Genomic DNA, 15,844 nt, shown 5'->3' on the forward strand with positions numbered 1-15,844 from the left:
ATATAGGGCTTTTAGCACAATTCCTGGCCCATAGTTCTTATCAATACATGCTGTTTTCCTTCTTCCGTTTCCCGCCGGAGCCGGTGTCAGTCCTACCCCTAGGAAGAGAGGGCCTCCTGGAAGGTGGCAGGCCCACGGGCCTGCACCCAGGGCGTCCTCCATGGCCCTTCGTCGCGGACTCCGGGTTTCACTCTTCTGCTTCCTAGGACCCTCATTCACGGAGATAAGAAAGGGGGCTTTTCCATCTTCTGGGCGGACGATGGTCTGGACACTGGGGACCTTCTGCTGCAGAAGGAGTGTGAGGTGCTCCCAGATGACACCGTGAGCACGCTGTACAACCGCTTCCTCTTCCCGGAAGGCATCAAAGGGATGGTGAGGGCCTGGAGCCGGCCGCGCCCTGCCCACCCGGACGCACACTCAAGCACCCTCCCTAGACCCAGCCCACTGCTCCTGGAGGCCAGGAATCTGTTCCCCAAATTCAGGATTCTGGAGGGAGAGAGCTCTCACTTCAAGGTTTTAGGGGCAGGATTAGGACAAACAGTGTATTGTATTAGGAGGGACTCTTGCTCACAACGGACAGACCCCAACTCAAAAAGCGTTTAGCAGAAAGGGGACATTTTGGGGCCCGTTTAATAGACAAGGCTAAAGGCAGGGACTGGGTCACGTCCTGCTGAATCCAGGAACTTCAGCCATGACGTCATTAAGTTTCTATTTCTCTCTCCTTCTTCACTCTTTGATTCTGCTTTTCTGTGTGATTAGCTTCATTCTCAGTTTGGCTGCCCTGAATTAGAGGAAACATAGCCACTGTAGCTCAAGGATTCTAATTCTTGATTCCAAGAAAAGAGAAACACTTTTTCTCCTAGAATTCATTAATCACAAATCAGGGGAGATTCTGATTGGCCAGTTTTGGGGTCATGTGATCCTCATGAGCCGATCACCAGCTGGGGTGATGGAGTGCTCTGATAGGCTGCCTCAGTCACATGCTTCCTGCTAGGAGGAGCTGGGAAGGCGTTCACCTGTGGTCACATGGCCTGAGCAGCAGGGTAGCTCAGTCCCATGGGCAGCTGGCACTGCTGAGAGGCAGGGTAGCAGGCCATGGGCCTGAGCCCACAGATGGAGATCATATGTGAGTGCTGCTGGCCCCTGCCCGAGGGTGGGCTGACAGGGACAGCCAGAGGCAGAGGTGCTGTCCAGGCATGGGGCAGGAGGGACGGCCAGAGGCAGAGGTGCTGTCCAGGCATGGGGCAGGAGGGACGGAGGCCCTGGGGAGCCCTTGCTGTTTGGGCACAGCAGGAAGCACAGCAGCAGCGTCCACCGTCCCCTCATCCTCAGCTCCTGGTCATTGCCTTTTATTTTTCGGTTGTGTTAAACTTGTCTTCCCCACAGACTGACCAGCTCACAAAAATAGTTAACAAAGTAGACTTGCTGGAGATTTAGTGGTACAGAGAAGGGGCTTACCTGTGCTTCCCACGGCAAGCAACTCAAATACTCCTTGAAGCTGCACTGTCCAACAAGGCAGCCACTGGTAACATGCAGCTATTAAATTAATAAAATGAATTATACTGAAAAATTCAGTTCCTCAGTCTCAGCCAGATTCCAAGTCCCCTGGCCACCATGTTGGACCGTGCAGACTTGGAATTCGTCCATCACCACAGAGGGCTCCATCGGGCAGCCCTGCCTCAGATGCTCTGACACTCGGTCACTTCCCATTCTTGGCACCTCCCCATCTCTTCCTGCAGGCTCTTGCTCACGTGGGCCCAGGCTCCTTGGCTCTCCTTCTGTCTCTCCCCTGATTCCTTTCCCACCGGCTTCCTCTTTCCTGTCACAGAGAAACTATTTCCTGCTTCATCTCAGACCTCCAAACTTGCACCTTCAAGCCCACCATGGGGCTCAGGACCCACTCTCCTTACAAGGCAGAGAAGGCTTAGACAGCAACATGGACATTTGTATCTGTGTTATACCTGCAGGGCTTTACTGTTTATATAATCTAAGATCTCAGAGGGTGTAAGATCTATGTAATCTAAACCTTTGACAGGTAGAGAGGATGGGTCTGTGTCTGTTGTGCAATAGAAGTTAGGTTCACACTGACTCCCTTGTTCATATGGCAGGTGTTTCTTGGGTGCCTGCTGTGTGCCAGGCAAGTCTGGTCAGTCTGGGGAAGGGTCCAGGCTCAATGTAGGCCCTGGGGCTGGGAAGGAGGCAAGGTCCTACTGCTGGAGGTAACAGCCCACTGGGTCTCCCCAGGTGCAGGCCGTGAGGCTGATCGCTGAAGGCAAAGCCCCCAGACTCCCTCAGCCTGAGGAAGGAGCCACCTATGAGGGGATTCAGAAGAAGGAGACAGCCAAGGTGAGTGCTGGGTCCCTCCACACCCTCATCCTGCCTGTGAGCAGACTGGGGTTGTAGAGGGCAGCCTGAGGAGGCTGGAGTTCAGCCTAGATGGTGCAGGTTGTAATTCTTTGAGACCAGAACACAGGGCAGCCCAGGTCAGGGATGCATGAAGAGAGCCGTGGAGGAGGAGGACCCTGGCACCTAGGAAGGCAGCAAACAGATTCATTGAGGTCCATTCCAGGTTCTTTCCTGTTCCTCTTTAGGAGGAATGGGCAGGCAAAGCCCACAGGGAGGGAGATGGGAGTTAGGGGGCAAAACATCAGCCATAGTGTGAGCAGTCTCTATGCGAGGGACAGTGCAGGTCTCTGGAGCAATAGCCAGTCGAGGAACCTCAGAGGCCTGTGGGCTGTGTCTCAGCTCAGGAGTATGGGGTGCTGTGTGGGGACCCACAGGGGCCCTGCCAGTGAGGAGAAGCAGGTGGGGCCCTATGGGATGGGCCTGAGCACATTGTGCTGGGGCATCTGTGTAGAGTCTGGGCCATCTTGACAGCAACAGAACATTATCTTCCCCAAACCATTCTGAAGTCTGCTCAGCCCATGAGAGACTGAGGATCAGAGAGCACCCAGAACTGGGGGCACCAGCTCAGGGACTCCTGCAAATGTCTAAGAGGAAGCTGGGGTTACCGGCTCTCTCACAAGAGCTTGGTCCACTGTCCAGACTTCATCAGGGTGGGAGGGGAGTGAGGAGAGACCAGCTGAGCACACACACCCTGCTCCCCACAGATCGACTGGGACCAGCCGGCAGAGGCCATTCACAACTGGATCCGTGGGAACGACAAGGTTCCAGGAGCCTGGACAGAGGCCTGTGAACCTCTGCAGGTGTGTCCCTGCATGGCTGGAATCCAGCCAGGTGCATTGGTATATCCCACTGGCCATAAGACTGCCACACATGTTTGAACTGGTTGGTATAATAAATAGCCACTGCCCTGGCCCCTACTCCCACTGGGTATCCCCTAAACATCCCCAGGAATGACAGACCTACCCAGCCTCCAGTAGCTAAACGATAGATGTCCTGCATAGCTGGAAGCCTCCAGGCCCTTGTAGTGCCCCTGGGGCCCAGCTGTATTGGTTGTGAAATATTTTGAGTCTCACTGCTGGGCTTGTGGAGACCTAAGGCCCAATGCTGACTCTGACTTGGCCTCAGGCAGGGTGGGGCAGCACATTCAGGGCCAGGCTGACCATGGGCAGGCCAGATGCTAAAGATGGGGAGCCTTGGGGGTCACAGGCTCTGGTGAGGCATCAGGGGTGGCAGGACTGTGTGTGGTGGTCTTTGTGCAAACCTTGAAGGCAGTCTTGTCCCCAACACAGTCTCAGACTGTCCAGACCCTTGACCCTCAGCCAACTGCCCAGACTGTGGCAGGAAGCCTGCTGTCCTCATCAATGCAGAGCCCTTTGTACTAGCAAATGCACCTTCTGATCAAAGCAACCACTCCTCAGCAGCACCCTGAGAGTAGGTGGCCTCACTCCATGCTGCCTGGAGCACATTCTCCCCCAGTCTGTGCACCTGAGGTCTGAGGCCATGGGCCAAAGAGAAGGGGCTTATGGGGCCAAGGAGAAGGGTCTTATTGCAGAGTTGAGGCAGACCTGCTATCAGCTCCTTGAGGCCACTGAGGCTCCTCCAGGTCTCGTTTGTGCCCAAACAGAAAGGTCCTCAGGGGTCACATGGGCTTTGAGCCGGCTCCCAGGTCTCAGCTGCCGCTGGCCCCTCTCCCCCTCCCAGCCCTGCTCAGACCTGTCTGGGCTGCTGGCTTCAGGGACTTCTTCTCACCCACCGTCTTCCGGTTTTTCTTCCCTTGACAGAAACTGACATTTTTCAACTCAACGCTGAATACTTCAGGCTTGGTGCCCGAGGGAGATGCTTTGCCCATCCCAGGAGCCCATCGGCCAGGGGTGGTCACCAAAGCAGGACTCATCCTCTTTGGGAATGATGACAAAATGGTAAGGGCATGGCTGTGAGTTACTTGCCTGCTCAAAGTCACCCGTGCTCCTGTCCTTGGACTCAGGCCTCGCAGGAAGACCCTAGGCTCCTCTGGAGAAAATGGAAAAAACCAGACCCAGGAGGGAACACTGACCCTGATCTGTCCCTGACCACCTGGCTGGCCCTGAGCAGAGGGTGTCCGAGGCAGTTTACCCACTTCTCTGTTCTGGAAAAGCTGGGCTGCCTACCCTTTCTGGCTAGGTACCCATCTCCAGGCTACTGATTTTCTACGTAGACACAGTAACAGTCTGATCTCTCTTTCTTTCCCCTGCACAGGCTGGGTGCCCTGTGTGGGTGTCAGAAAATGCAGAATCAGAGAGAAGCCCTCCCAGGGAGCCTGGGCTCAGGGCCTGTCTTTGGTCTATCAGAAGCACCTCTGGGCGTGGGGTCATTAAGCCTCTGTGCCTCAGCTCCCATCTCTTTGAACAGGGATGCCGTGGGGACTTAGCATGTGCAGAGCCTTGGGAGCCATGCCGGCCACCTGCTCTTGTTATTAGCAGACTACAACTCACGGTACCAGCAAACACTGATGGAGCACCTTTTATGCCAGAACAATATATATGCATTAAATTTAATCTGCCCAACAACACTATGATATATGTATAAATATAATATCCTTATAGAGGAAAATACGGAGATTTAAATAACTTGCCCAGGATCATCCAAGCTAGCCCGTGGCAGAGCTGGGATTCAAACGCTGAAATTCTGGCTCCAAAGCTGTGATACTGGTCTTGGCCATGGTAGCTTCCTGTTCATATGTGCTCTACTACTCCTTCTCACATGAGCATCCAGGGGTAGAGAGAGGGCAGGCAGGGGTCTTCCCACACACTGACAGGGTCTGGACAAACCCAGTGGGCATGGTACCCCCAGCTGTGTTGCTGTGTCCAGCCAGCTGGAGTGAAGCATGGCAGTTTGAGGCCTGGCCTTTGCTCACTCTTGGTGTCCAGTCTGCTGTGCTCCCCTTTCAGAAGGTCTAGGCTGCTGTTGATGTCTGCAATGTAGTGTTTTGGGTATCCAAGATTGATATATGCAGTTGCAAGAGAATATCTGTCTGTGGTCAGGTTTCCTAGAAGCAGCATCTAAGGTAAAAATTCTTGTGCAAGTGATTTATTGAGGCAATGTTCCAGAAAAATCATGCCAGGCAGTAAGGGCAGAGGAAAGTAGAGTAAAAGTTCAGGAGAAGTCTAGCCTGGGGCTGCTCCCAGGGTGGGCTTTGGAGTATTAACTGCACTCTCCAATTATACCTGCCTGTCCCCACCTCTGGCAGCCTTTGGTTTCAGTGGCCCCTGGGGTGGGGTGGAGGACCCCCCAGGCATAGTCCCTTGGCCTCTCTGTGTTCAGGAGCTCTTATCCATCCACAGCAAGCAAGGAGGGGACAGTTCAGGCCGTTATCATCCATCCCTTGCTGCAGCTGGAGGACAGGGCACCAGCCACAGGGGCCTGAGCGGGGCACCCACAGCATCTGCCCAGAGAACCGCAAAGACAGCAGTGCAAAGAAGGCAACTAAGTGTCTAAGAGGAAGCTGAGGTTACCGGCTGTCTCACAATAGCTTGGTCCACTGTCTAGAGGTGGTCAGGGTGGGAGGGGAGTGAGGAGAGACCAGCTGAGCACACACACCCTGCTCCCCACAGATCAACCCAGAAGACCCTGGGTTGAAGCATCTCTCAGGCATGCCCTGTGGGGTCTGGCTGGGCTTTAGCTTGCAGAAAGCGCCAGAACATCTTTGAAAGGCAAAGGAGTGAGGGTCAGGCCGAGAGGCCAGTTCCAGTTCTGGCAGAGCATGCATAGAGGGTGCCATTCTTACATCGCCACTCAATGCATAGAGACATGCACCCACCCATGAGCTTATCCATAACTCTTTTTTTATATGTGTTTTTTCCTGGCCCCTAACAAAAGCATTTGTTGAAAAACTATTGATAAACAAGCAGGCCCCAAACAATTCAAACATGTTATTAAATACAGTAAATCTGAGGCAGACACTAGAGTATCCCAGAGTCATGAGCTGCAATGCGAGTAGTTCCTGTCTGGCAGCCAGAGTTCCCTTGAACTGATGGCTGGACGCAGGCTCTACCCGGGACCAGCTTGAAGTGCTGTCCTGAAGCTGCAGACTGCAGGGCCAGCCAGACCCTTTTTCAGCCTCTCCTCTTCCCACCTCTGTATCCCACACAGGCATCTGGTGATGTTCTCTGGGGTTTCTGTGGCAGTTCTGGGAGCTACTGGGTGATTGTAGGATTAGTTGTTTTTCTAAGTTTACTTTCTATGTGGTGCCTGAATGACATTTTCTTTTTTTGATCAGTAGGAATCCTTTTTTATAGAAGTAATAAAGTCATTACACTTAAAAACAAAGTGAAAGTGTGGTGGGAGTGAGTGATGGAAAATCAAGCAGCTGGTAGGGGACACAAGCTCTGCAATTTCCTCTTTGTCCCTGGAATAGGGGCCTCCCCACTGTGAACTCCTCATCACTAACCTGGGACTCCTGCTCCATCCTCATCTGAAGGGTGGAGACAAGGCTGGAGTGCCCGGCACAGCACCCTGTGTGGAACGCCTTCATCGCTGCCTCAGGTCTGACCACAGGAACTGTGAAATCCTTCCTTTTGCAGCTGCTGGTGAAGAACATTCAGCTGGAGGATGGCAAAATGATCCTGGCCTCGAACTTCTTTAAGGGGGCAGCCAGCAGTGTCCTTGAACTGACGGAGGCGGAGCTGGTTACTGCAGAGGCTGTGCGGGTAAGAGGCAACTTCAGGGCTGCCATCCAGTTGCGCAGGTTGTGCCGAGCACATGTGTTCTGCAAATTGCAGCAGTGCCAGCCCTCTGTGGGTGTGTTGGCCCCAAGTACAGTGTTGGTTCTGTCTTGTCTTGAGCTTTCTGTTGTCTTCTTGCTGCTCCTTCCTCTGCAACTGGGACCCTGGGATCTGGCCAGTTCAGTCTGACTCTTCTAAGGGCTCATTGTCAACAGTTAATGAGTGAAACAGAAGCTCCTGGAATATTTGAAAGAGTCAGGTGTCAAGCCCATGTCCCCATGATTAGAATGTGAGCACTGGAGCCTTACAGAAAGGCTGCACCAGAGGCAGCCTCCTAGGCTGTGACCAACACAAGCTGCCTGTGAGGCACACCTGGGCTCCGATCCAGCTTTGCCCCAATGTGATGCTGTAGGGAGCTTCCCTCTCTCAGACTCAGTCTTCTCAACATGAATTTCCATCTACACTCACTTCCTGGGATTTGTTCCTGACCCTTCATGCTCCCTCCCACTGTATCCTTCTTCCCTGGGTGGAGAGAAGAGAGCTGGGGGAAGACCTTCAAGAGAGAAGGAACAGCAAATGGCAAGGCCCTAACAGGGCAGAGGCCTCCCTGTGTTCAGGGAGTTGCCATGGGAGGGCACCGTAGCTGGAGCCCAGGGGGTGAGGGGCAGAGTCAGGTGGTCACAGCTGGGGACCTTGGGTGTTAACAGCACACGTGGGGCAGGGCTCAGCAAGGATGGACGTGAGGCACTTGTGTGAGCCAGAGGCGCTGAGAGCCAGTAACTTCCTCCTTGAAAGTGGAACACCTTGAATGTCTGTTTTAAAAAACTCCTATTTATTCCAAACATATCCTTCGAGCAGTTGCTCTGGCCCTGACTTGGTCTGCCCTGGGGTTGCAGGGCCAGCTGGACAGACAGCCCTCCTGGAGCCCACAGCTGAGTGGCTCTGGGGATGAGCTGGGGTCATCTGTTTGTAGATGTAGACCTGAGACAAAAGATGCTATCTTACAACAGCTGTAGCTGAGTCCTGCATCTGTAAAATGGGAATAACAAGCCCTTCCTCAATGGATGTTGTGACTGGTAGAGGAGATAACACACATGAAAAGGTTTAGTTCAGTAGCTGGCATCTTTGAGGAACTCAGTCCCATTGACAATACATCTAAGCATCTCATGAGAAAAGCAGATACTTCTAGACTGTGTACTCTGGACAAAAGTTCTCAGAAAATGAATTTGAAGAACAGAGACTTTATTCCAGTGACCAGTTTGCAAACCATCCAAAGGCAGCTTCTGGTGTAACAGGAAGGTGCGTTCCTGAGAACAACGGGAAGGGTGGGATTTTATAGAAAAAGCTCTCACCCAGGTCCCCATGCAAAGGAAGGGTTGAAACCAGTTCTAATTGGTTGGTATAGCTGAGCCCTGATTGGCTGGTTCAGGTGAGCTCTGAAAGACCCAAAGATAAAATGGTGCGGGTTTTGGGGGAACCCAGAATACATGTGTGACTCCTAGAAAGCAAATAGTCACTTGGCTGTGTTTTAAATTTAGGCCCAGTTAGCTGCTGGGGATCCATCTTGAAGGATTGGCTCTTTCAGGTTTGCATTTGTTCACCATGCACATTCAGAGTTCCAGGTCCTCCTGGAAGAGCAGCGTGTTTATTCATGATAACAACTCTATGCAGTAGGTGCCTTCAGTACCTGCATGTCCCACCTGCGGAGCAAAGGCCTGAGGAGTGGAGTCCGGGCTCTAGAGGGCTGGGCTCGAGTCCTCCTCTAGCTGTTCACCATGCAGCCCCCTAAGGCCATGGCTAGGATGGCTATCATTAGGCCTCTTGCTCACAGCTGCACTTGGCCTCCAGGATGTGTGATCTGGAGACCAATGGGGTAGAGGGAACATGGCCAAGACGAGGAGAGGCCAGTCTGGGGCTATGCAGCTCCCTGGTGTTGTTGGAGGGGCCTAGCCTGTGACTGTCCAGCAGAACACTCCAAGAGCCCACTGTGGGCTGGGCAGGTAGTGGGCCACAACCCTCTATGACCTGAGCTGAGGCTGGGCAGGTGCTGCCCATGGTACAAACATTGTGTTTACTGACTCTCCCTGTAGTCCAGACTCTGCTTGCCTCACACACAGAATCCTCACCCAGCTGCTGTCAGCACTGAGGGGCTGTCTGCATTTTGATGGCTTGGTGGGCTCTGGCTTTGTGGTGCACTCAGTGACCAGTCTGCCGCACTGCCCCTTTGTGGCTCCACTCTCATCTGATAAGGGCCCTGGACGCTAGCAGTAGCCATCCAGTAGTGGACAACTGGTGGCCCCAAGTGGTGTGGTCTGAGGCAGGTAGATCCTGCCAGTAGAGTGGCCAGCAAAGGTTTTGGGGAAGAGGTGACACAGGAATTGGACCTTTAAGGATGCCCAGGACTTAAATATTAGCTGGGGAGTCAGAGGAAGGTGTCACCAGCAGGTGAGAGCCTAGCAGAGACCTCAAAGGGCAGGCAGCGGGTGTGCGGCAGACAGCGCATGGCTTGTCGTGGTATTGATGGTCACCCTGAGGATGAGAAGGGCAGATCCATGACATTTTTCCAAGAAAGAAAGAGGAGAGCCAGGGGTGCTTGTGCCAGGTGTTGGGGGAACTGGTTCTGATTGGGCCTGAACCAGCATCTCATGCCTCACCCCCATCCTGGGCCCACAATTGACAATGGCCTGGAGTTCATCCAGAGAGTGAGGACCTGGCCTGATATTACTGGAGCCCCTCCTGGCTCCTGCCCCACCGGGCTTCACCAGCAGCCTGCCCAGAGAGCAGTCGTCCCATCTTGACTGCTGGACAGCCTTACTGGGTGCCTTGGCGGGAGCTGAGCACCCACATCCACAGGGCCGGCTGGCTGGCACTACTGCCCTCCATAGGTCCCAGACTCAATCCTTCATAGGACACAGACCAGTTAGCATCTTGGTGAGGTCAAGACCCAGGTCTCCTGAGCCCATATGTGAGCCTCATAGTCACCCTCAGGCCCACCCTCTCCCTAGCCTGCTGCTACAACACCCGGGCATCGGTGTCACCCTGGGGACACCAGAACCTGAAAGCTAACACCAAGGTGAATGGGGCTAAGGATCAGCTGGGCCCTGCCTTTGTAGTCCCCAGCCATGCCTAGAGGCCTGGCACGTCTGTCCTCCACCAGCTGGACTGCCATGGGGACCCCAGAGAAGCCGGGGGTTGAGGTGAGGTGACCGTGAGGACAGCAGCCAGCATCAGAGGGGCCTGGGCTGTGGCAGCTCCTCTTTTCCCAGAAGGTGGTCACTCCAGGACCGTTAGGCCTCCTGGGAAGAGGCAACATCTTGGAGGGTACATAGAGAAGCCCAGCCTGGCCCCAGGCCATCCACGAGTCTGTTCAGGGGTTGCTGTTCCAGAGTGGCACTTGTCCCCAGCTCCCCTGGGGCCACCCTCTCACCAGACCTTGCTTTGCAGAGTGCTTGGCAGCGGATCCTCCCCAACGTTCTGGAGGTTGAAGACTCCACTGATTTCTTCAAGTCAGGGGCCGCGTCTGTAGACGTTGTGAGGTAAGGCCAGGAGTGGAGGGGTCCTGTCCCAGGTACTTGGTGCTGTGTCACAAATCTCTGCAAAACTGAGCAGCAGGAAACAATCATTTGCTTACTCATGGATCATGTGGGCTAGGGACCCAGGAAGGGCCAGTGTGCAGGTCTCCTGCATGCACACCTGGGTGGGCAGCACAAATGAATGGTTGCAGGTCTTTATGCAAATGTTAAGAGGGGAGCAGTTGCATGCAGCCTCCCCGGGGAAGTTCTAGGAAGAAATTTGGGAGGAGTTGATTCAGAAAAACAGTACCGAGTTCATAAGGAGAATTGGGGTTATGTATTGTGCCAACCATTTGTGCTGTGCAACAACGCACCCCAAAACATTGAGATTTCAACCAACACCATGTCCTTGGCTCACAGTTCTATAGGATGACAGTTGGTGCTGGGCTCAGCTGATTTGCATCAGATTCAGCTGCTGTCAGCTGGCCTCACATAAGCTGCCGGGTCAGCTTGGGGCTGGCTGGTCCTGTGGTGGTGCTGGGTTCCAGGAGGAAGAGCAGGAGCCCGTGTTCATTGCATTCTGTTGGCCAAAATGAGTCACAGAACAGGTCCAGCTTCCAGGGGTGGGGAAGGAAACTCCACATCTTGCTAGCAGGTGCTGCACCTTCACAGGGCCAAGGCTGTCACTGCAGGGGTGGGTGCTGTGACCAGTTTTGCAATCCACCATGCATCAGTTGGGGCTGAGTCGGCTGAGTTGGGCCTATATGCTTGGAAACCTTGGGCACTGTGGACCTCTAGTAACTCACTGTGAGGCAGTATGCAGTTTAGAATAATTGTTTTGTAAAAAATATGCCAAGAAGAAGAATGTCAGACACCTGAGAGAATGGTGTCCAGAGGCCAGGCCATGCCTTGTGTACAGCTACCAAGCTGAGGATGCAAAGAAAGCAAAACTGCTTTTCTGTAAATAGTTAAGAGTGTATGTCCTTTAAAAAAAAAAAAGTGGCCAAAAAAAAAACCACACATAATATAACATCTACCCTCTTAAAATTATAACTTTACATTGTAGGATTGTTAACTATGAGCACAGTGTTGGTCAGCAGATCTTCAGAACTTTTTATCGTACAACTAAAGCTTTCTATCCATTGAACAGCCACTCCCCATTTCCTTCTCCCCCAGCCCTGGCAACAGCCATTCTTTTTGCTCTGTTGAGCTTGGCCACTCTAGTACTTCATACAAGTGGAATCATACAGCCTTTGTCCTTCTGTGACTGGCTTGTTACACTTAGCATGATGTCTTCAAAATTCAGCCCTGTTGTAGCACATGGCAGGATAGCCTTCTTTTTATGGCTGAATCTTATTTCATTGTACAGGTAGACCATATTATCTGCTCATCTGTTGATGGACATTTGTGTTGTTTCGACATCTTGGCTGTTGTGAATGAATGTGGAAGTGCATGGGAATTTGAGATCCTGATTGCAGTTCTCTTGGACAAATACCCAGCAGTGAGATTGCTGGGTCATATGGTAGTTCTACTTTTAATTTTTTGAGGAACCTCCATATTGTTCTCCATAGAGGCTGCACCATTTTACATTCCCACCAACAGTGTACAAAGGTTTCATTTTCCCTGTATCCTTGCCAATACTTACTTTCCTTCCTATCTTCCTTCCTCTCCCCTTTTCTTCTTTCCTTTTGAACAATAACCAGCCCAACAGTGATGAGATGGTATCTCATTGTAGTTTTTATTTGCATTTTCCTGGTGATTAGTGATGTTGAGCATCTTTTCATATACCTGTTTGTCATGTGTATGTCTTCTTTGGAGAAATGTCTATTCAAGCCTTTGCCCATTTTTAAATTGGATTATTTGTTTTGTTTGCTATTGAGTTGTAGGAACTCCTTACATATTTTAGGGATTAACCTCTTATCAGACATACGGTTTGCAGAAGTTTTCTCACATTCCATGCTGATTGTTTCCTTTGCTTTGCAGAAGCTTTTTACTTTGATGCATATTACTTGTATATTTTTGCTTTTGTTTCCAGTTCTTTTGGTGTGATATTCAAGAAATCGTTGCAAAGACCAATGTCATGGAGACTTTCCCCTATGCTTTCTTCTAGTTTTACAGTTTTAAGTTTTACTTTTAAGTTTTTCATATATTTTGAGTTGATTATTTTTATGTGTGGGGCAAGATAAGGATCTGATTTAATTCTTTTGCATGTGGACATCCAGTCTTTCCAACACCATTTGTTGAAGGTACTATCACTTCCCCATTATGTATTCTTGCCACCCTTGTTGAAGATTAGTTGGTCATATATGTTTAGGTTTATTTCTAAGCTATCTTGTTCATTGGTCTATATATCTGTGTTTATGCCAGTGTCATACTATTTTGATTATTGTAGTTTTGTAGTAAATTTTTAAATCAGGAAATGTGAGTCCTCTTTGTTCTTTTTCAGGATTGTTTTAACTATTCACAGTCCCTTGATAGTCCATATGATTTTAAGATGATATTTGTAATTTCTGCAAAAAACCATGGGATTTTAATAGAGTTGGCATAGAAATTGTAGATACCTTTGGGCAATATTGTCATCTTAACAATATTAAGTTCTCTAGTCCGTGAACACAGATGGCTTTCTGTTTATTTAGATCTTCTGTAATTTCTTTCAGCAATGTTTTATAGCTTTTAGTGTACAACTCTGTTGCCTACTTGGTTAAATTTATCCTTATTTTATTCTTTTGATGCCATTGTAAAGGGAATTGTTTTCTTAATTTTCTTTTTGGATTGTTCATTACTAGTGTATGGAGTTGCAACTGTTTTCTTGCATGTTATTTTTGTATCCTGCAATTTTGCTGAATTCCTTTATTAGCTCTAACAGTCTTTTGGAGGCACAGAATATTTAAGGTTTTCTTTTTCTGTTTTTTAGACATGGTCTTGCTCTGTCACACAGGCTGGAAAAGTGGTGTGATCGTAGCCCAATGCAGCCTCAAATTCTTGGGCTCAAGTGATCCTCCTGCCTCAGCCTCCTGAGTAGCAGGACTGCAGGCATGCAGCACTACACCCAGCTAACTTAAAACAATTTTTTTTTACAGACAAGGTCTTGCTATGTTGCCCAGGCTGATTTTGAACTCCTAGTCTCAAGTGATCCTCCCACCTTGATCTCCCAAAGTGCTGGAATTACAGGGTGATGCATTACACCTGGCCCATTTAAAGATTTTTACATGTAAGATCATGTTATCTGTGACAAGATATGATTTAACTTCTTCCTTCACAATTTGGATTAATGTTTCTTTCTTGCCTAATTGCCCTAGATGGAGCTTCCAGTACAGTAGTTCTCCCCTTATTTGTGGTTTTCCTTTCTGAAGTTTAAGTTACCCATGGTCAATCATGGTTGGAAAATATTAAGTGGAAAAGTCCAGAAATAAACAATTCATACGTTTTTAAATTGAGCGCCATTTAATAAAATGATGAAATCCCATGCTGTCCCACTCCATCCCACCTGATATATGATTCATCCCTTTGTCCAGGATATCCAAGGTGTATGCACTGCCCACCCACTAGTCACTTAGTAGCCACTGGTGTTATCAGAAAAAGCATAGAATATGTAGATGGTCCCAGACTTGTGATGCTTCAACTTAGGATTTTTTGACTTTATGATGCTGTGAAAGTGATACGAATTCAGTAGAAATTACACTTTGTGTAGCCTTACAAAATTCTATTTTTCACATTCAGTACAGTATTCAATAAATTGTATTAGACATTCAAAACTTTTGTATAAAATAGGCTTTTTGTTAGATGAGTTTGCCCAACTGTAGGTTAATGTAAATATTCTGAGAACATTTAAGATAGCCTAGGCTAAGCACTGATGTTCAGTATGTTAGGTATAATAAATGCATTTATGACTTAACATTTTCAATTTATAATGGGTTCTTGGGATGTAATCATACCATAAGTCAAGGAGCACAGTGTAGGCTCCAGCCCTATATGTGGTTTCAGGCATTCACTGGGAGCCTTGGAACAGCCCCCGCCCCCCGCCCCGCCCATGGATAAGGAGGGACTACTATATTATATTGAATGGAAGTGGTGAAAGCAAGCATCCTTGTTTTGCTGCTGATCTCAGGGGAAAGGCTTTCAGTCTTTCACCAGTGAGTATGTTAGCTGTGGGTTTTTCAAATATGGCCTTTATTATATAGATGATACTCCCTTCTATTAGTTTGAGTGCTTTTTAATCATGAAAGGATATTGAATTTTGTCAAATTCTTTTTCTGCATTAAATGAGATGACCATGTGTTTTTCTCTTCATTCCATTAACGTGGTGTGCTACATGGATTGATCTTCAGGGTGAACTACCTTGCATTCCAAGAATTAATCCCACTTGGTCATGGTATGTAATCTTCTTAAAATGCTGCTGAAATCAGTTTGCTAGTATTTTCTTGAGGATTTTTGCATCCGTTTTCATAAGGAATATTGGTCTGTAGTTTTCTTTTGCTATAGTATCTTTGTCTGGCTTTGGTGTCAGAGTAAATGCTGGCCTTATGGACGGAGTTGAAGAGGTGTTCTCTTTTCAGTTTTTTTGGAAGAATTTGAGAAAAAATGGTGTTAATTTCCCTTCTAATGTTTGGTAGAATTCACCAGTGAAACCATTCAGCCCTGGGCTTTTCTTTAAGGAAAGATTTTGATTACTGATTCAGTTTCCTTACTAGTTACATATCTATTCAAATTTTCTATTTCTCCATGAGTGAGTTTTGGTAGATTGTATGTTTCTGGGAATTTGTTCACTTTACCTAGTTATCAAATCTGTTGCCATGTAATTTATCATATATTTTCTTATGATGCTTTTTGTTTTTGTAAGGTTGGTATAATGTCTCCCTTTGATTTCTCATTCTAGTAATTTGAGCCTTCACTTTTGTGTCTTGGTCAGTCCAGCTAAAGGTTTGTTAATTTTGTTGATATTTTCAAGAAAACAAAATTTGATTTTGCTTATTTTCTGTATTGTTTTTCTGGCCTCTATTTCATTTATTTCTGTTCTAATCTTTATTATTACTTCCTTCTTACAGTTTTGGGTTTAGATTGCTTTTTAATCTAGTTCCTTAAGGTGTACAATGTAGGTTATTGATTTGAAGACTTTATTCTTTTCTGATGTATGTATTTACACCTATAAACTACTTTCTTAGCACTACTTTCCCCGCATCTCATAAGTTTTGGTATGTTGTGTTTTTATTTTCCTTTGACTAAAGG

General features: G+C 48.9%; 1 protein-coding gene across 6 annotated transcripts in view; it reads left to right on the top strand.

Annotated features, from left to right (window-relative positions):
• Window positions 1-15,844, top strand: part of ALDH1L1 (aldehyde dehydrogenase 1 family member L1) — an 82,473-nt gene that overhangs the window by 27,544 nt on the left and 39,085 nt on the right. For all 6 annotated transcript variants that reach the window (XM_033210936.1, XM_033210940.1, XM_033210937.1 and 3 more), the window contains 6 exons: window positions 207-372; window positions 2,245-2,346; window positions 3,111-3,206; window positions 4,188-4,325; window positions 6,966-7,091; window positions 10,551-10,642. In XM_033210936.1, the coding sequence (XP_033066827.1) occupies window positions 207-372; window positions 2,245-2,346; window positions 3,111-3,206; window positions 4,188-4,325; window positions 6,966-7,091; window positions 10,551-10,642 (720 nt within the window). The remainder of the gene's footprint in view (window positions 1-206; window positions 373-2,244; window positions 2,347-3,110; window positions 3,207-4,187; window positions 4,326-6,965; window positions 7,092-10,550; window positions 10,643-15,844) is intronic.

This window comes from Trachypithecus francoisi, unplaced genomic scaffold, assembly GCF_009764315.1.
Source record: "Trachypithecus francoisi isolate TF-2019V2 unplaced genomic scaffold, Tfra_2.0 Lachesis_group0, whole genome shotgun sequence".
Lineage (NCBI taxonomy): Eukaryota > Metazoa > Chordata > Mammalia > Primates > Cercopithecidae > Trachypithecus > Trachypithecus francoisi.